We start from the raw sequence: 20531 nt of genomic DNA on the forward strand, positions 1-20531 counted from the left end.
AATCACAATAACACAGTAACAATGAAAAAGTTTGAAATGTTTCAAGAATTCACAAAATGTGACAGAGACATGAAGCCACCAGATGTTGTTAGAAAAATGGAGTCAAGGAGTTTGCTTGAAACAGAGTTGCCCCCAACTTTCAGTCTGTAAAAGACACACTCTCTGTGAAGAACAATAAATCAAAATGCAAGAAGTGAGGTATGTCTGCAGGTCTCTCACTATTTTTGGTAACAACCTGCTCACAAATTCAGAATAACATTATCAACATGAACTGAGTGATAAGCCTTGCTGCTACTGTAGCTTCCTCCCCGTCACTGCCAGGCAGCAGTGGTTTTAAAGGAACTGTCTGCTAAATTTTATAGCAACTGCTCATTTGTTCATAAAAGTCAGAGATGAGTATCAGTAAGACATGAATTCACAGAAGACTGCCCACACATCTTCACCTAGTTCATCAGAAGATAAGACCGTAGAATCTCTCTTTTGGCAGGTGCAAATTCTTCCCAATACAGTAATAAACAGCTTGCAATGGCTACTTAGAAATTTCTTGAATTTCAAAAACAGGTTTTGCTTTTAACTCTGGAAAATAAACATGTAGCAATAGGCCTTCTGGAATTACAACAAAGGAGAATGGGTTGCAAATACTTCTTTCTGCTAAAACCCCTCACCGCAAAGACAGAAGACACACTGGCAACATTGGGAATGGTTTTTGGTCCTGCCCCCCCAACCATCTCTCTTTTTCCAGATGAGTGAGCTATCACTCCCGAACTAGGCCAGGGACATCACATGGTGCCTTCCTCCACTTGGTGAAGTTGCCCCCAAGACCATACACCTAGCCATCTCCAAACCTCCTGTTTATTCCATTAGCCTTCCCTTCGCTGCTGCCCCCAAAAAGGAACCGCCTTCTACATCTCCCAGCTGAATCCCTCTGTCAGCACCTGGCCCTCTTCTTTCCACCAGAGACCCCCTTGCCACTAGAGACCTGGCCCTCTTCTTTCCACCAGAGACCCCCTTGCCACTAGAGGGACCAAAGCCCCCACCCTGTGGCATGTGTCAGCTGCACTTCCTGCCTGCCTTCAGAAGGCACTGGAATATGGACTGAGTCTTGCATTCTCACCACCCCTTCTTCTACTTTGGAAGTCAGCACAATTCCTTTGTCACTGAACACGTATCTTATTAGAAGATGGTATGTATGCTACAGACTGATAGAGAAAAAGAGAAGAAATATGATTTCAAGACACACTCCCCTCCCCTACCTCACCCCCAATACAGAGACATTCATTCTATGAGAGACAGAGGAAGATAAAATCATCTCCAAGAAACGTGCTGTAACTGAGTGAAGTGCTTCTGGAAGAGGGGACCAAGAGGGCCTCCTCCTGACTAGGGAAGGCCTGGAAGAAGGAACACCTTTAAGTAGGTTGATGCAAACAGTAGTTGTTTTCACACTGCATCACTAAGCCAAATCACTCAGGTGTTAAAAACCCTGCAACAGGTTCCCACTGACATATCAAGCCCGGGGTGTCTGATGGCACTGAATCTCTCTGAACAGCCCCAGCCTTGCCCTGGCACACAGCTCTTCCCCACGGGGTACATCAGCTCCAGCCAATGGAGACTCTGTGGAGTACATTCCAGACAGCCTGGAATTTCCTGCCTCCGCGTTTGCTCCCATCAGCCCTGTGGCCAACCTGGCACCACCAAATATGGCTGTGCAGTGCACAAACTGTGCTACTGTGACAGCCCTGTCCATCGCCATCAAAACACACCCCATTTTAGAGGATCGTAGGTGATTTTAAAAAAATATATTTTCTGCATTTTCCACAATGGACATGTATTCCACACCTAAAAACTGACGGGGACAAGTTGCACACGGGAAAAACAAACCATCCTACTCTTTGGAATAGCCTGATGTGAAGAAGGCTATTTCCTTTAAGAAGCCTACCCCAAGTTACAGTGCAAGAAGCAATCTGCACTCCTTCTTATTCTTAAGGTTTTGGACTGCTGTGTGAGTTTCGACACACACCTTTCTGTACCCACAGCGGCACCTCTTCTCTCTCGCAGACCTGTCAAGCGTCAGGTACGCACAAGGGGCTACACCATACTGCTGCACTTCATCCTCTCTGGGAACCAATGAGGTTGCTATCCCTGTCCCCGCATTATAAAAAAGAAGCTGAGGTTGAAAAACTTGCTCAAGGCGAACAACTCACCTATGGTTCTTGCAAGTTTAGATGTAAATCTAGTCTGGTCAAAACCCGTAACTCCAAAGCACTCGACAACTGGCTAACTGTCTTGGACTCTTAAGCAGGGAGTGTGTGAAGTCACTCAGTCATGTCTGACTCTTTGCAACCCCATGGACTGTAGCCTACCAGGCTCCTCCCTCCATGGGATTCTCCAGGCCAGAGTGCTGGAGTGGGTTGCCATTTCCTTCTCCAGGGGATCTTCCCGACCCAGGGATCGAACCCAGGTCTCCCGCATTCCAGGCAGATGCTTTAACCTCTGAGCCACCAGGGAAGCCCGGTTTGGTGCTCACTCTGGTGCCTACTCTGGGGCCTCATCCAGAAGAGAAACTCAAAGGACCTTTTTATCATTACAGAAAAGACTCCTTGGGGAAAAATGGTGGGATTTGTGATCGTGAAGGTGTGACTTTGACCAACAGCAGCCCAGCCCGACAGAAAGCCCTGCAGGTTCCAAGCCGGCCTGTGCCTCTGGACCTGCTGCTCCCGTAGCCTTCCTCTGGGGTCCTCTTCACCTCTGAACTGCTCTCCTGCTTCCACCCTCCTCCCACAGTCTGCCCTAGCAAGAGACATGGTCCTGGGTTCCTCCCTTACAGAAGCCTTGCAGTGCCCCCAGGCAGCTTCCTCCTACAAGCCTGTACATGAACAAGGGCCCCACCCAGAAGGCTGACTCCCGTGTCTCTACCTCCCTCACTAACTTTACGAGCCTCCTGCAGGTCTGCGCACTGGCGCTCCCCTCTATCACACATTTTTATTCCAGATCCCTGCATGGGTGACCCCCTCTCATCAGTTAGGGCTCGGGTCACCAGGGTCATCGCCTTAGAGGCCTTGCTTGAATGCTCTATTACAGAAAGACCCCGTTGCCATTCTCTGTCTCAAGTCTGTGTTTGTAGTCGTGAGGACAACAATGAGACAACCTGCAGTTATAAAAAAAAAAAAAAAAAAAAGTCCAGTTTTGCCTTTCTCTCTAGCGAGATTTTGAGCCCCATGGAGGTAGAAATGATAACCACATCCCCATGCCTGAAACAAGGTGAGCACTCAAATACTTCTGAGTTGCTACTGACTCTAATTGGGTATAAAATTAAACTTTATGATCAGAATTTTTTTTTTTTTTTTACCACTATGACAATGCAAAACAACCTTATTTGGAGTCTCCCATGATTGACACCCAGTTAACAACAGGCCTGGAGTCTCACAGCCCAGGGAAGGCTCAGAGGTTCATGAAACCCCTGAAGTCACAATACCTCATTTTAAGTACATGCACATTTTGATGGGGGAAGACAGCATAGTTCCACCATATTCACAAATCAGAACATCAGATAGATTTAGAACTACTGAACTTGGACATCAAAATCACATTTCTTTTAAAAAGAGCCATGTCTCTATACTCTGTATCTATATATAATTTTACCACCCACTAAATTCACAACCATGGGACCTAGAAGAAAACAAATATTTTACTCCACTGGTGCAGTATTTCAATAAAGATTTTATGAAATACATTTTTCCCCTGTCTAATTTTAATGAAAATCAGAAAAATGCACATTCCTTTCAAGAAAATTCAGAAAACACCTAACATCTGATAGGCATTAACCCATTCAATGAATTAGAAAACCTACTTCCTGACAGAGGGGAGGAGTAGTGTACCCCACCCATGCTGTCACAGCTTAATCCTGCTCTACCTTTTTACCCTCTAATAATGATTTTTAAATGGTTAAGCACTTACCATAATGTGATTGAAATGCCTGTGGTTTGACAACCTGATTACAGTCGTTACACACCACCAAGTAGAAATCATCGTGGGCTGGACAGAGACCAAATATTGGCATGTCTGCAATAAAGACAGAGAGCATCACTCACTCACGTGGTTCTCATTAATAGGAAACCATCTGGGATGGTGATATTTCCTAAGAAAGCTGCCTTATGATAAAGTACACAGGATAAAAGTTATTCCAGTTTAAAAGTAACTGATGTGATGCACCATGACTATGAAGAGAGAAATCAAATCAGGCTTACAGAAACACCATTATAAAGGGTTAAAATAAAATGCATGAGAAATCATTAGTATGAGGTCAAACAGAACAATGTATTAAAATACGATCCATGAATCCCCTCACACAATAAAGCAACTTCAAGAGAAGTCTAATAAGGGTTATGAGGAAGAATCTGTAACCACAGAAAATGTCTAGGAAGTCACAAAGCAGTACCATCTAATGGTTTTATTTAACTATGCATTCTCTTCCAGCCATCAAGTCTCTGAGTTCTATGGAACAGTTAAGAAAGGTAGCAGAGGTTTCCCTTAGAGGAAAATTGCTGGTTTTGGCAATATGTAATACGAAGAAAACTATTTTCTTACTTTTTCTTCAGATCACAACTAACCTCCAGTCCTTTTGTTTACATACTGATGCCACTGGAGAGAAAGAACTTCAGTACAAGCATAACACTGCATACATTAATCTCAGTTCAATTACTGGAACAGGGCAAAATACAAGTTGGATTTTTTTATAGTGAGAACTTAATTAAACATAAAACTAGTCTACCTGCATATATATGTAAGTTGGAAGTACAGTAACTTGATACCTGATAACACATGGTTAACCAAAAAATCCTAACTGTGGACAATTAATAAAAATTGCAACAACCAAGGGAACAGAGTAAACACTTCAAATTCAGAATCTTAACTCTTTTAAATATTTCAAAATTAGTATTTTACACTAGATGCACTACTTAGAATATCTGCAATGAATGGATAATTAGCACATTTCAATTGGGCAAATATTTCAGTAGACCAAATACCAAGTTTAAAGGGAGGAAAAAGATATAAAAAGCTGATTAGCATCTGCTTTCTTTCCTGTAAGATTTAATTTCACCCTTTTCCACCCTGGGTAAACTGGGTGGTTTTAAAGGAAACAGAAAATGCCCTGAGGTGATGTAAAGTGATGACAATCTCTAAAATATCAAATTCCTGATCTAATATCTTCACCTGGCTATAGCTTAGAGTTTCTTAGACAGTTTCTATTTACACTCAACTACACAGATAGCCTTTGAATCTGAAACATACCAGGGAGTGACACGATTCTGGGATGCAGGAGTGGCACCAAACTCGTTCTACATGCTATGATCTCATTTCACCTTTGCAATTACTAAGGCAGATACCATTATAACCCTGCTGTGCAGAGGAGGAAACTGATTCATAGAAAGGTGAACTACTTTGTCTAAGTCAATACCTGAGATTTCATTCTGACTCATAACAGTGGCTTGAATTTGGTCCCTTCAAGACCAGAGGAATACGATTTCTAGAAATTCTTTCCAGACGCCAACTCCAATAAGTTGACTGTCAGAGCTGAACACCTTTGACCACATAAACTGATAAAAGAACATAGGAAGGTTCTAACAGATTGCTGACTTCTGTGACTAAGCTTAATAGTTTCATGACAAGTAAGACCCAAACAAGGTGCTACTTTCCTTGAAAGCAAGCCCACACTGAGTTAAAAATAGTACACGTGGGAGAGGGGAAAGGTTAAATCCATGCAGTGATCCACATGAAATAAGCTACTTTCCATGGCTCCATTTGACATGACAATTCATTAAAAAAAAAAAAAATTAGACTAGTAGTTTACCTTAGGTTCCATATATCCCTAGGTTAAATGACTCTGATACAGGACAATTAAGATGGAAAAGCTGAATTACAGAAATGACATAACATTCATAACTTACAGCTGAAAAATATGAAATGTCTATAAATATAAAATCAATAGTTTCATTAATGAAATAAATTTAATTAGTTTTATTAATTAAACAGTAGCTAAAGCATTAAATTAAGTGATCTCGCCCACTCTGGCGCTCTGCGATGACCTAGAGGGATGAGATGGTGGGGTGGGGTGGGTGGGGTGGAAGGGAAGCTCAAAAGGGACGGGATAGATATATAGATATATATATATATATATAAAATTATGGCTGATTTGCACTGTTGCATGGCAGAAACCAACACAGCAATGTAAAGCAATTATCCTGCAATTAAAAAAATAAAGTAAGTGATTTCAGTTGAGACTGAATTCAGTTTAGACTTGGGCCTCTGCGATGTGCCTGGTTGGTGTGATGCCTCACAGCACTCTATGTCAAGCTATGTGTATACGATAATGTCACTTTGCCAGAGAAGTAGACACTGCTGGGAATTAGCCCCCACCCCTTTATAAATAAGGCAATTGTAAAAAAAAAAAAAGCTGTATCAATCCTTTCAAATAATAAGAATGTGACTGGCCACAGTGAGGCTTATGTAGAAAACTATTCTTTTTCTGTTCTGATTCCTTTCATCCTTTTGTGAGACTCGGAAACACTAATAAAACTAAGTGAGTAAGGGGTCACTCTGTGAGCACCAGGAATCTATACTTCTGTAAAAAGTTCAATTTCTTCAGTAACTTACCATTATTTGCAACTGATGATGACAATAACGATGATAATCATACGGCATTTACTGAGAGACTACTATGTGCCAAGTTCTGAACTAAGCACGTTTTATAAGGTGTATCCTACAATAGGAGCCTAATTTTACTGATGGAGACAAGAACTCATCTAGTGTCACCCAGTAAGAAAGTACAACCAGGACTCAAACTTAGGTTTGCACCATCTCTGAAAGCAGTTCTTAATCTCTTAGTAGCATGTCACATCTCCCTAAAAAGCCAGCATGTGTATGCATGGGCACTCACACAATCCCCGTGGAAAGAATGATGGTACACTGAAGGACACGTCATGCTACCCTATGAAACCAAGTTGCTGTGAGAAGAACCCAAAGCAACTTGAATTTTGAATCTAAAACAACTTGAATTTTAGCTTTCTAAATTCTTCCAGATATCCATATTTAGATGTAAACTAGGGGATACAAAATAATTTAAATGTCTTCTTCAGAGGGGAAAAAAAGGAGTTCTATATCCCTTCTCTGCACTGAGACATTCCAAAGGCCTTAGCAACAGGAACAGCGTGTGGAATGTTGTGGTAACAGAGAAAATGAAATAATTTTTGTGAGAGACAGTTTCCGAATACTTCTAAAGTATAAGTTCACAACCAGCCATCTATAAGTTAATATATGGAACTTGCCCAAATGCAAGAAGGAAAAAAAAAAGCTTCATTTATGAAAAGAAAGAGATCCCATCAAGTTAAAATGGGTTCCTATTGAGTTAAAAAAAAAAAAAAAAGGTTTACAAAACAGTCTTTAAATATACCAGTTAAATCATTATATGAAATATAATGAAAAGTTTTAAAACCGTACTTGATCTCATGGACTCTGACCTAATTTGAAAGAATGGATTTTATTGTGTGTAGGTCTGAAATTTTTCTCAGGATTCAGGTCATCCCAACCTTCCAATTAGTGAGTGGCCCGGCACCCACATCTAGGCCATCATGTATCAAGCCTTGGAGACCCCAGGCCAGCAAAGCAGGAAGGACTGGGTCCAGTCCCATGGGCACATGAGCAGAGCCTCCCAGTCCTGTGCAGAATGAAGGCCCTCCAACCAAAGCCAGTCCTGACCAGCTACTTCGGTGCTGCCACCGTCACTGGAGGACTGCGCTCAACGACCAAATGGACGCTACAGCCAAACATTTCACCGTTGCAGTCCTCTATGCGTCTCCCCTCTCCCACGCACCCAAACTTCTACATGCCAACAACTCCCACATTTCTGTCTCTAGCCCAGACGGCTCCTGAGCTCTGTCTAGACTCACATATCCAACTGCCTCCCAGACACCGCCATCTGGATGCCTTTCCTACATCACAGATCAAACGAGCACGTCCAAGAGAGCAGTGCTTTCCACCCTGCCTGTCTCCCACCCCTCACCCCCCACCGTGTCAATGACCCTACTCATCTTCGGAAGCTACACCCCGAACATTGCCCCTGACTCCTCTTTCCCTCATCGCACTCAGACCACCAGCAGGTCTGGTCACTCTACTGCCTCTGGCCACTTCTCTCCCTTGTTTAGGCCCCACTGTAACACCTGTCCCCAGCACCTTTCCTGTGCACCGTGGAAACCATCTCCCACATTGACAATCCCGTCCACATGGGTGCCTGAGTGAGTTTGAAACTATCCAACAGATCATATGACTACTGTCAAAATTTCCCAAGAAACTTGCCACTCCTATGGAATAAAATCCCAGCCTTTACCATAACCCTCAAGGCATGGCCAGAGGTTTATCTTCCCTGCTCTCCACTCTCTGTCCCCTCAGCCCCTGGCCCTCTCTGCTCCAGGCACACTGACCTCCATTCTCTCCTTCGAAACCTTTTTCTCTGCCAGGCGCTGCCCTTGCTCTTTACAAGATGCCTGGTGCATTCTCACACATCAGGGCTCAGCTCAGCTGTCATCTCTTTACAGGGCTATCTCCAGCCCCTCCCCAAGCACTCTCAGTCACAGGCCTTGTAAGCAGAGTGGCTAACAGTGTGGGCCACTCCCCAGCACTCTGAATCCAATGTGATCTTGGGCAAGTTCCCTAACCTCTCTGAACTTCAGTCTCTTCGTATGTCAAACAGTGATGATCACATTACCTATCGCACCAGGTGCCTCCCAGCGTAGAAGGGCCTTAGAAGACGCCAGGAAGTGCTCACTCATGTCCCCCAACAGCCTGGGAGGTAGGAGTCATGCATCCTCACCGTACTGCTCAGCCAACTAAGGCACTCAGACACTCAGACACTGAGATTTCACAAGCCAGTAAGTGGCAGAGTCAAGAGCTGAACCTGGCTCTGCTGGGCCCCAAAGCCCAGACATTTCCCAGTGTTCTCCCGGAAACAGCCAGAAGCTGCCTCCTCCATGTGCGCCCACTGTCAGTGTCCAAGGCCAGAGCCCGCAGCCTCTGCACACCAGTACAGAGCTCCTGACGGAGTTCCTGAGTTTCTACCCTCTTCAGCCTCCTCCACTCTGCCACAAAAGTCACCGACCTACAGAGCAATAAAGTTACTCCTCTCCTTGAGCACCTCTGCTGCCTCCCAAGTGGCCAAGTGGGATTGGACCGCTGACCTACTTCTCTATAAGCACGACCCTTGCACCCTGAGTCCTCACATCTCTCCAGGCGGAGTCAATCTGCTCTAGACTCAAGGCTGTGCGGGTCTTCTCAGAACCGTCTTGTTCTCTGCAGTCCTCCTATGTCAGCAAAGAAAGCTTTCCTCTCTTTCTGGAATCCCCACTATTCAACAAGAACTATGCTCACACTCACATCCCCTTCACAGTCTGTCACTCACTGATGGAGGACTTTGAAGATAACGTGTACGTGGATGACTGTGTAGCTCTGTGTGACAGCAGACCCCTTGCCTTGCCTAGCAGATTCTGAGAAGTGCGCTCTCGCTGTGTGATGGTGAAGCAATGTCTGGCATCTGGAAATTTCCCATAGCTTCCAGTTGTTCTTCGGATAAAAACTAAGGTCCCTGATGAGGCTGGCGCCCTGCACATGGCCTTTGTCCTGTCCCTGAGCACACCATGCTGTCCCCCGTCACAGCAGCATGGTGCCTGCTGTTCCCTCTGCTTGGACACCCTTCCTCCAGATCTACACCTGGCTGGTTGCTTCCCTTCATTTGGTCTCAGCGTCAATGTCACATCCGTGGAGCCCTGGCTGGTCAGGCTCCTCTGTCTGCTCTCACAGCCCTGCCTCTGCCTTGCCACCAGCACCGTGCCCCATTTGTAACTATTCATCTAACTGTGAGAGCCTTAATCTCCTCCCATTGGACTAAGTTCCACATTTGTCTTGTTTCCTGCTCCAGTGACAGTGCTTAACAACACCTAACCTGAAGAATGAGGGGTGAAGGTGTTAGCCACTCAGTGTGTCCAACTCTTTGCAACCTCACGGACTGCAGCCCATCAGGCTCCTCTGTCCGTGGAATTTTCTAGGCAAGAATACTGGAGTGGGTAGCCATTCCCTTCTCCAGGGGATCTTCCCAACCCAGGGACTAAACCCGGGTCTCCTACATTGCAGGCAGATTGTTTAACATCTGAGCCATGAATTCCAAACAACTAATGCATGCGGTAACATTACTGGGTGGACAGTAACTGAATATGAGATGAAGTCTCTGTGGTGCCACCAAAGTCCAGGATATAATTGTCCCTTTATGTCACATAATGTCACACAGTCACCCACTAGAATGGAGTGTCCACTCAATAAGACAAAAGTTCAAGGGTGAGAAAGCGTCCCATGAACACATGATCCTATTTCTAGGGGTACTTTCTGGTAGAATTTTGTGTTTCAGGGTCTGATTCTCAAATATGGACGCTGGCAAATTCTCTTTCGCTAGTGTGTGCAGCACAGTAACTCCAAGCAGTTCTGGAATCAGACAACTGAGATCAAACCCCTATTCTTTCTCTTAGTAGCTATGTGAGCACCATTAAATTATTAACCTCTCTGAACTTCAGTTTCCTCATCAGTAAAACAGTTAACAGGACCTACATTTCACAGTGTTATGGTGAGGATGAAATGAACTAATCCGTGGAGAGCATTCCATGCTGAACACATAGTGAACACTCAGCAAAATAAACAAAAACACACAACATCACACACACTAAACATGTTGTGCTGCAAGAGCCCCAGTGCTCACTGATGAAACTCTAAGGAGATTGAGATACACACCAAACAGCAACTATTTTACAGTGTGAGCTTAACTCTCCAGGGGTCTCAGCCCCTGCTGCTCCACCCTGTAAGCAATGAGAGACAGGGGAGAGGTGGAGGAGACTTGCGGGTGCATCCCATGAAGAAGATCCAAGTCCAAATCTTGGAGCTTAAGCTCTACCCTGCAAGCATGGAAGAAGCCACAGTTTTAAGGAGGGAAGCCACATGATACAAAAGGTCACTCTGGCATGAGTGTGGATCTACCGAGGTAAGCGTGTTAAGAGGGCGATCCCCAAGGGCTGATGTAAAAATCAGAGCAAGACAGGAAGTAGTGATGAAGATGGGAGAGAGGAGACTTGAAGACATGCTCTGGAGAACTCTATGAAGAGCTGGGGAGGGAGACCAAGCCATCGAAGGGATCAGACAGAGTGGAAGAAATCAACGCAGGGCTGCAGTCTGTTCCCTGCTCACTGCCGCTAATGTGGCTGCACGGATGGTGGGAGACACAGATGGGAGAACTCAGCCTGCTAAGGGAACAGAGCCTGGCAGTTAAAGGCACAGCTGTTAGAACCACACTGACTACATTCAAATTCCAGCCTTGTCACATGGTAGCCTTTACCTCCATTTCCTCATCTATAAATGGGAAAAGAAAGAGCACCTATCTCACAGGTTGTAGGAAGAACTAATGAACAGATGTAAGATGCTTGGAACAATGCAAAGTACTTTGTAAACACGAGCCATTTTTTATCATCTTCCAATAACTGTCTTCTGGTCTTTGATCTAAATAGTAGCTGTTCTCCCCTCTGCCTATTCCAACTCCCCACCCATACACATACAGTAAGGAGTGATGCTTCTAAATCACAAATATCACCTACTCAGACTAAACCCTTTAATAGTTTACTATGTAAACTACTTCAATGTAGTCAGAAGGAAAATCAATACATAGAAGGCCCAGCCTGATCTCTGCAACCATAAGACACGGTTTGCTCCTCATCCACACCAGAATTCTATCTCCTCAACAGTTATACCCAAAGGCCAAGCACTTTCCCTCCTCCCGTCCTTGGCTAATTCTGTTCCCTCTGTACAGAATGCTTTGCCTGGCTGGCTTCAGATCACGGCTTACATTCCATTAAGAGACATTCCCTGACCACTCAATTTAAATCAGGACCCTATCTCTTCAGACATTTCTCTCTCTTCACTCATTAGTGATTTATAATTTGTGTATTGACTATAACCCTAAGATATAAACCCCCAGAGGCAGTGGCCAGGTCCACATGGCACAATGCCTGGCACACACTCGATTCTCAACAAAAGAATTTCAGAAAAGCCTTTGGATCGAACTTCCTGAGTTCAAATTCCCATGCTATTACTCACTAGAAGTATGAACCTGGGCAAGTCCTCAGCTTCAGGACCCTCGTTTGTAAAATGGGGGTGATAGTAGTCAAGCTATACCTTAATGGGTAGTTGCAAGGATGAAATGAGTTGGTATATACAAGGTTCTTACAACCATGTCTGGCACAGAGCATGTGCTGTGCTGTGTACCTAAGTGCTCAGTCGTGTCTGACTCTCTGTGACCCTATGAACTGTAGCCTGCCAGGCTCCTCTGTCCATGGGGATTCTCCAAGCAAGAATATTGGAGTGGGTATCCTATCCCTTCTCCAGGGAATCTTCCTGACCCAGGAATCAAACCGGGGTCTCCTGCACTGCAGGTGGATTCTTTACCATCTTACCTATTATGATTATGAATATTTCCATTTTTACTGTCAGTGGGTTACACTGGCCACAGTTTCTAAACTTTGCTGGTCTATGGCTACCATCTTTTGTACACTCAATGTATTAAGTACCCACTGGATGTTAGGTATCATGGCAAATACTCTACATACATCATTCATTCATGTACTGAATGTCTACTATGCTTAGGCGTGATTCAAGGTTCTGGGTATACATCAGTGAACAAAAAATCACAACAGCAACGACACCTGAGAAGCAGTACATACAACAAAAATAACAAGAGTCTAATTACCAAGCACTTCCTATGTTCCAGATACAGTGCTGAGTATTATTAGCTCACTTCCTCTTCACAATACCACCCACCTTACAGGGTCACTATCTGCACTTTACAGATGAAGCAAGTGAGGAACAAGATTATCTGCCTTAAGTCACAGAGCCAGCACATGGAGAAGCTCTCAAGGATGTGCTCTCCACCACCTCACAAGATGCTCAGCACTGCCCAGGGCCATCCCTGCCTCTCCTGCCTTGTCCAATCAGAGTTAACAAGACATCCTAGCGCACATCAGACTTCTCATGTTACCTCTGAACTGTCTGATTCTCTGCTACGCAAGGGTTTCCTTAGATACTAGGATTCTCAGCCCCATTAGAGTCCGAAACACTTCTAACTAACCTGATGGATTGACTTGGAAGGCTGGTCTCCACATAATTGAGCTTTTATTATGTTCAATTTCAAATTTATTTCAAATGGTAACTATCAATTCTGGATAATCAAAAGGAATGTCAGTGATATAATAAAAAAGTTCTTAATTGCTGTTACATCTTAACTGTGCAAAAATAAAACAGAATTTTATTTCTACCTTCTACACAAACTTCTCCCAAATTCATATTCTCTGTTCTGACAGGAGATCTGGACCTTCCTTTGACCATGAGACATTAAATGATAGAACCAATCAGACACACACACACACACAAAGGTCAGTTGACAACCTGCCAAAATGTAGAGCAACCAACCAAAGATCAGAAGACCAAAAAGTTAGAAGAAAACCGTTCCCTCTAATAGTTACTAATCCCTGGCTAAAAGTGGCCAACCTTACAGTGACCGTCCATAGGTAAGTTGTAAGTACTACTTTTGTCACTACTTGTACTGCAAATGAGATACAGCACTTGGCAAAGAAGAGAGGAAGCAAATATCAAAATCCTAGGGGATCTGGGTTAGGGAAGGCCAGGCAGGCAGAGAGGTGACATACATGACAGGTTACCTCATGAGTACCTGTAGCTACTCAAAATGTTGCCAATAAATTCTAACTTTTCAATCAGAAACCAAACCTGAAATGTGTCCTAAATCTACAAGCACCTTCCAAAACCCTTAGGGAATCTTTACTGCATGACTATCCTTCAGCTAAGCTTGTAGACTATAATAAAATATGGGCTGTCAGAGAGTTTACCACTTAGTTGGTATTATAACCTCAAGAGAGGAACTTACCTCTAGAATGCACTTCCTGCATTTGAAAATCAGTGAAAACAATGATATCTATGTCAGGAGATTTGTGGATTGAATGAGATAACCCATGTATAACGCTAAGTTCTAAATCTGTCTCAACACAGTAAGCAGCGTGTATCTAAAGACTTAATAAAGAGTAGTGTTAATATCATCATCATTATCACTGTTAAGGTTATGGTTACAAACTCATGATTAAATTAAGAACACAATTTTTTTCTTCAAAAGGCAGTCAACACAGCAACACAACATCTGCCAAATATCTTCTATGCAGAAAACCCAAACCCACAACTCTTCACATAACTAAAAACAGCATTAACTATGGAATGCTATTACCTACTGACCTAGCTGTCTGTTTTCAAGTGGTTAGCTTAATTTAGACCATAGCCTAACCCAGAAAACCAATCTCAAGAAATTTAAAAGAAACTGAAATCATACAAAGTATGTTTTCTGACCACATGGAATCAAATTAGAAGCCAGGAACAGAAAGATACTAGAAAATTTACAGACAGAAATAAGACACTTCAAATAATCCATAACCAAACAATGTAAGCTGTGATATTAACAGGCTAAAGAAAAACAAACAAACCATATTATAATAATAGTTCATGCAGAAAAAATAGGCATGATTAAAAAAAAAAATTCAGAGACCCAAGAATAGAGGAGGTTTCCTTAACTTGATAATGAACATTTACAAAAACCCCTACAACTAACATCACACTTAAAGGAGAAAGGCTGCGTGCTTTCCACCTAAGGTCAGAAACGAGGCAAGGATACCCTCTCTCTCAACAAAGCACTTAAGTTTTTGCCAGAGGAATCAGGCAAGAAAAGGAAACAAAAGTCATCCAGATTCAAAAGGGAAAAATATAACTTTCTACATATGCAGATGACTTGATGATCTTATGCAGAAAACCACAAAAAATCTACCAAAAAACCTCCCAGAATTTACCAGTTTAGCAACATCACAGGACACAAAATTTCTTAGTCTATTTGGGCTGCTTTAATAAAATAACATAGTCTGGGTGGCTTACAAACAACAAACATTTATTTCTCAACAGTCCTGGGAGCTGGGAAATCCAAGATTAAGGCACCAGTGCATTGAGCATCTGGTGAAAGCCTGCTTTCTGGTTCTGAGTCCTCTGTTCACTGTGTCCTCCACACAGAGGAAGAGGCGATGGAACTCTCTGTAGCCTCCTTTACAAGGGCACTAATGTCATTCATGAGAGCTCTACCCTCATGACCTAACTACTTCCCCAAAGGCCTCATTCCTCCAAAACTCATCACGCTGGGGGTTAGATTTCAACACAAGAATTTTGTGTGTGGAGGCGGGGCGGAAGGGGGAACGGGACTCAGACATTCAATCTGTGCACAAGATCAACACAAAAAAACAACTTTATTTCTATATATTTGCAATGAACACATGAAAACCAAAATCAAATGGCTAGCCTTCAGCTGGCATGTTAAGCAAGTTATTTGCTTTATGGCATAGCTGAGTGTTATCCAACAGCCATGTGGCTATGATGAAATCTATATCTTTCATAACTTCCTTAAAAGGGATGTTATAATTATCTCATATTTGTAAAGTCTCTAAATATCTTACCAAAAGCATGCCTCAGAAGATGCCTCAGAAGATTTGATTCAAAAAGCATGCCTCAGAAGATGCAGAACTCTATGCAGAATAGGAAGCTAAAATGTTAATAACTGTCTTGAGTTTGTTTCAGATTCTTCAAGTCAGAGGGAAGACACTCCTCAGATCTTCTATACGAATGGTCACAATGAAAAGAAAGGTACACTCAACTCTATATTCCTCCTCAATATAAAACCTCACTACTTAAAATACAACTGTTTCTGTATCATTGAGAACCTGGTTAGAATTAGAGAATTTCAGGACCCAACCCAGACCCAGAAACTCAGCATTCGCATTTTATCAAGACTCCCATGTGACTTATATACGTGTTTGACAAGTGTAGAAAACAAAACATCATTTAATCTGGACTGAAACTTGAAAACTGTCACCAAACTGGAGAAATTATTCATATATTAGCCAGACTCTTTCCAATTCATCCATCTATTAAAGGTATATTGAACATTTTTGCTTAACTATAATTAGTATTTGCACATTACAGAATATACTAAATATACACTGTATAATGTATGGGCTTCCCTGGTAGCTCAGCTGGTGAAGAATCTGCCTGCAAAGCAGGAGACCCCAGTTCAATTCCTGGGTTAGGAAGATCCGCTGGAGAAGGGATAGGCTACCCACTCCAGTACTCTTGGGCTTCCCAAGTATAATGTATACTGAGTATATCAGTCTGTAGTTTTCAGTTACTGTGATATCTTTGGTTTTGGTTCTGGCCTTATAGAATGAATTGAGAAGAGTTCTCTTTCCAAACATTTCTATAGAAAAATGTGTGTAGGGTGAGTGCTAATGGTTTTATCAAAATTCACCAGCGGAGCCATCTGGGCCTGAGCTTTTGTGTGCATAGGTGGGTAGGGTGTGGGGAAATCTTACACTTACTAATTCAAATTCATGTACTAGGTCTATTCAAATTTTCTAATACTTCTTGAGTTATTTTTGATAGTTTGACAGTATTTATGAATTTATCGGTTTCATCTAGTAAATTCAATGTGCTGGCATAGAGTCATTCACAGTATTCCTTTATAACCCTATTTGTGTCAGGTGGGTAGTGACATTACATATTTAATTCCTGATTTTAATAATATGAATAATATGGTGAGATCTACCTACAAGTTTGTCAATTTAATCATAATCAGAGTAATCTAATCTTGCCAAAATACTAACCTTTGGTTTCAGTGCTTTTTATCCTTTGTTTTCCTATTGTCTAGTTCACATATTAATCATTCATTGTCTTCTTTGCTCTGCTTGCTTTCTGCTTTGTTTATTCCTTTCCTAGTTTCTTAGGAAGGAAGGTTCTTATTTCTTAATATAACTATATACAGCTATAAATTTTCCCTTAAGTAATGCTTCAACCACAGTGTGTCAGTTCTGGTATGCTGTGTCTCATTTTCATTAATTTCAAAGTACAATTTCTCTTGTGACTTCTTCCTTGACCCACTTTAAGAATGTGGTGTTTAATTTTCACATGCTTGTGAATTTACCAAATTTCCTTTGGTTTTTAATTTCTAATTTTCTCCATTGTGGTTAGAAAATGCTTTGTGATTTCAGTTCTTTTACAATTACTTAGGTTTATTCTATTGTGGCCTAACATATGATCCTGTGAATATTCCATTTGCACTTGAAAAGAATGCAAATGGACTATTTCCAAAAGAATGATGGTTGTGTCTAACTGGTTTATGTTTTTCAAACCTTTCACATCCATACTGCTCTTCTGCCTAGTTGTTGTATCCAGCCTTTAAAGTGAGTTATTGAAATCTCCAATTATTACTATTAAATTGTCCATTTTTTCCTTTCACAGTGTAAGTTATTTTGCTTCATATATTTCAAAGCTCTGCTAGGCACATGCATCTCTACAATTGCTATTTCTTCCAGATGAATTGACTCATTCATGATTATAAGATATCCTGTTTTTAATAACTTTATTAAAAAACACCTATTTTGTCTAATATTTGTACAGCGAGGCTAGCTCTCTCTGACTACTATTTGTTTGTATATTTTCTACTAACTTTCAATATATTTCCAACTTTGAATCTGAACTATGTCTCCTGTTCATAGCGATCACCAAATCACGATTTTTTAAAATCCATCGGACAGTTTCTGCCTGCTGAGTGGTGTTCAGTCTATTCACATTTAATGCAATTACTGACTAGGTAGGATTTAAGTCTGTGATTTTGCTATTTGTTTAATACACATGTCTTTTTGTTGTTGTTGTTCCCCTATTTGTCACTACATCCTTTTGTTTAAGTTGATAAATCCTAATATAAATGCTGGGCTGGATGAAGCACAAGCAGGAATCAAGATTGCCAGGAGAAATATCAATAACCTCAGATATGCAGATGACACCACCCTTACGGCAGAAAGTGAAAAGGAACTCAAAAGCCTCTTGATGAAAGTGAAAGAGGAGAGTGAAAAAGTTGGCTGTAAGCTCAACATTCAGAAAACTAAGATCATGGCATCTGGTCCCAGCACTTCATGGCAAATAGATGGGAAAACAGTGGAAACAGTGGCTGACTTTATTTGGGGGGGCTCCAAAATCACTGCAGACGGTGATTGCAGCCATGAAATTAAAAGACACTTACTCCTTGGAAGGAAGTTATGACCAACCTAAATAGCATATTCAAAAGCAAAGACATTACTTTACCAACAAAGGTCCGTCTAGTCAAGGCTATGGTTTTTCCTGTGGTCATGTATGGATGTGAGAGTTGGACTGTGAAGAAAGCTGAGCACTGAAGAATTGATGATTTTGAAGTGTGGTGTTTGGAGAAGACTCTTGAGAGTCCCTTGGACTGCAAGGAGAGCCAAGCAGTCCATTCTAAAGGAGATCAGCCTTGGGTGTTCTTTGGAAGGAATGATGCTAAAGCTGAAACTCCAGTACTTTGGCCACCTCATGTGAAGAGTTGACTCACTGGAAAAGACTCTGATGCTGGGGGCAGGAGGACAAGGGGACGACAGAGGATGAGATGGCTGGATGGCATCACTGACTCGATGGACGTGAGTTTGAGTGAACTCTAGGAGTTGGTGATGGACGGGGAGGCCTGGCGTGCTGCGATTCATGGGGTCACAGAGAGTCAGACACGACTGAGCGACTGAACTGAATATACTTTTTTTAACTTCCCTTTCTTCTCTTTTACTATCTTCTACCTAAGTTATTTTCTTAGTAGTTCTCCTGGGGATTATAATTAACATCTTAACTTCAGATAATGTACTTTAAATTAAATCAACGTAATTTCAACAGAATTTTATTAATGCTCTGCTTAGACAGGGCTCCACTTTGTGCTCCCCCAAAACCCTCCCCAACATATAAGCAGTATTTTGCCATTTCTCGGACTATCTTGTAATTTTTGGTTGAAAACTAGACAATATAGATAATATAATGTGGCATTCCACAAATAAGATCCACCTCCCTTTTTGGTTTGTTTAGTGATTTACCTGGTCTAATTGTGTAAAGTCTGTATTCTTTATTATGTGTGAGCTTAGTTAGCTAAGTATTGGGCAGGGAGTTCCTTAAATAGTTTGAACCAATGAGTCTCCCAGGCTTTGCTGAGGGGCTCTGGGCACATGTTGGGACGTCTTCAATGCTCTAGTAATAATGTAGAGCTCTACCTTAGGCTTCATTTACTGCTTGTATAGAAACTCAAAATCAGCCAGAGGTGATAAATTAAGGTTTTCTCAGGTGATTCCTGGACATGCGGATAGCCCTATACATGCATGCTGTTTTCTTCTCTTTTTTAAATGGAAGCATAGTTGATTTAATGCACATGGTTTTCTAGATTCTCCGGAATCTTGATAATGTTGGGGCTTTTCAAAAACCCCAATTGACATCTCATTTCCCAGAGTTTCCTATTTAGTTTTTTGGTCAGACTCAACTTATTATCACCGCCTTAGACAACTGCAAAGTACAATGATTGCTACTTTAAACAAACAAACAAACAAACACCCTAGCGATAGGGTACAGAATGAGCTCTGATACAGACAAATTGGGAGAATGGAGCTTTTTAGGGATTTACTAGAAAGTTCAAACAGAGACAATTTTCTGGGCACATAGCTTTAGGGAAGCTTCAAACCCATTCTTTCCAGTATGATAGGTTATAAACTACTGGTTTTCACAGCTACCACAGTTGTGAGGTTTACAGGTTTTCAAAGTTACTGTGCGGCTCAGTATGATGGAGTATGGCAGCATTAAAACAGAGTTAGGTAAAACACCTCAGAGCTTGCCTGTATTTACAGAGATTCAGTTCTTTGTTTTGTATAAATGCTCAATAGATCCTGCAAGCCTTTAATTTTTAGAATTCTGAAAAAGTTAATTTTGTCAATTCTTGCTAGTGTTCTCACTATTTTTATAGAAGAAAAGGTTTTGGGAAGTCCTGGAAATGTTCTCTGGAATGGAGGATAACACTATCAGACTTTTTATTATTTTCAACCCTAATCAAGCCTGCAAAACAGAGAAGGGAAGTTAAGCTTCAAAAGTGAGAGGGCCAGTCATTTGCGTTTGCAATAGTACAGGTAAGAGATCTGGGGCACCTTGGACCTGGAGATCACAGTAAGATGGCACAGAAATGACTCACAGATATTTAGAAGGAACTGCTGACATGACTTGGTAATGACCTGGATATAAGGGTGGTACAGTGAATGATGCCAAGCTTCCTGTCTTGTAGAACAGGATGGATGGGTGGGACCAGTCTCTGAGACTGGAAGAAGGCCAGGTTTGAGAATGAGGAACATACACTGGCAACATTTGAAATCCAGGTGCCTCTGAGATTTCCAAGAAGATAACAAGGAAGCCATCATCTTAAAGACTCTCCCCCAGTTTTAGAGAAATGCTTTATAAATCAACTCCTAAAACGTTATTTCCTCTATATG

The 20531-nt window shown here is 42.0% G+C and overlaps 1 protein-coding gene across 3 annotated transcripts in view; it reads right to left on the bottom strand.

Moving 5' to 3' along the window:
• The window catches only part of ATXN7 (ataxin 7), a 139478-nt gene that overhangs the window by 47345 nt on the left and 71602 nt on the right, over positions 1–20531 (bottom strand). For all 3 annotated transcript variants that reach the window (XM_018067123.1, XM_018067124.1, XM_018067122.1), the window contains one exon: positions 3955–4059. In XM_018067123.1, coding sequence (XP_017922612.1) covers positions 3955–4059 — 105 coding nt within the window. The remainder of the gene's footprint in view (positions 1–3954; positions 4060–20531) is intronic.

Source organism: Capra hircus, chromosome 22, assembly GCF_001704415.2.
Source record: "Capra hircus breed San Clemente chromosome 22, ASM170441v1, whole genome shotgun sequence".
Taxonomy (NCBI): Eukaryota; Metazoa; Chordata; class Mammalia; order Artiodactyla; family Bovidae; genus Capra; species Capra hircus.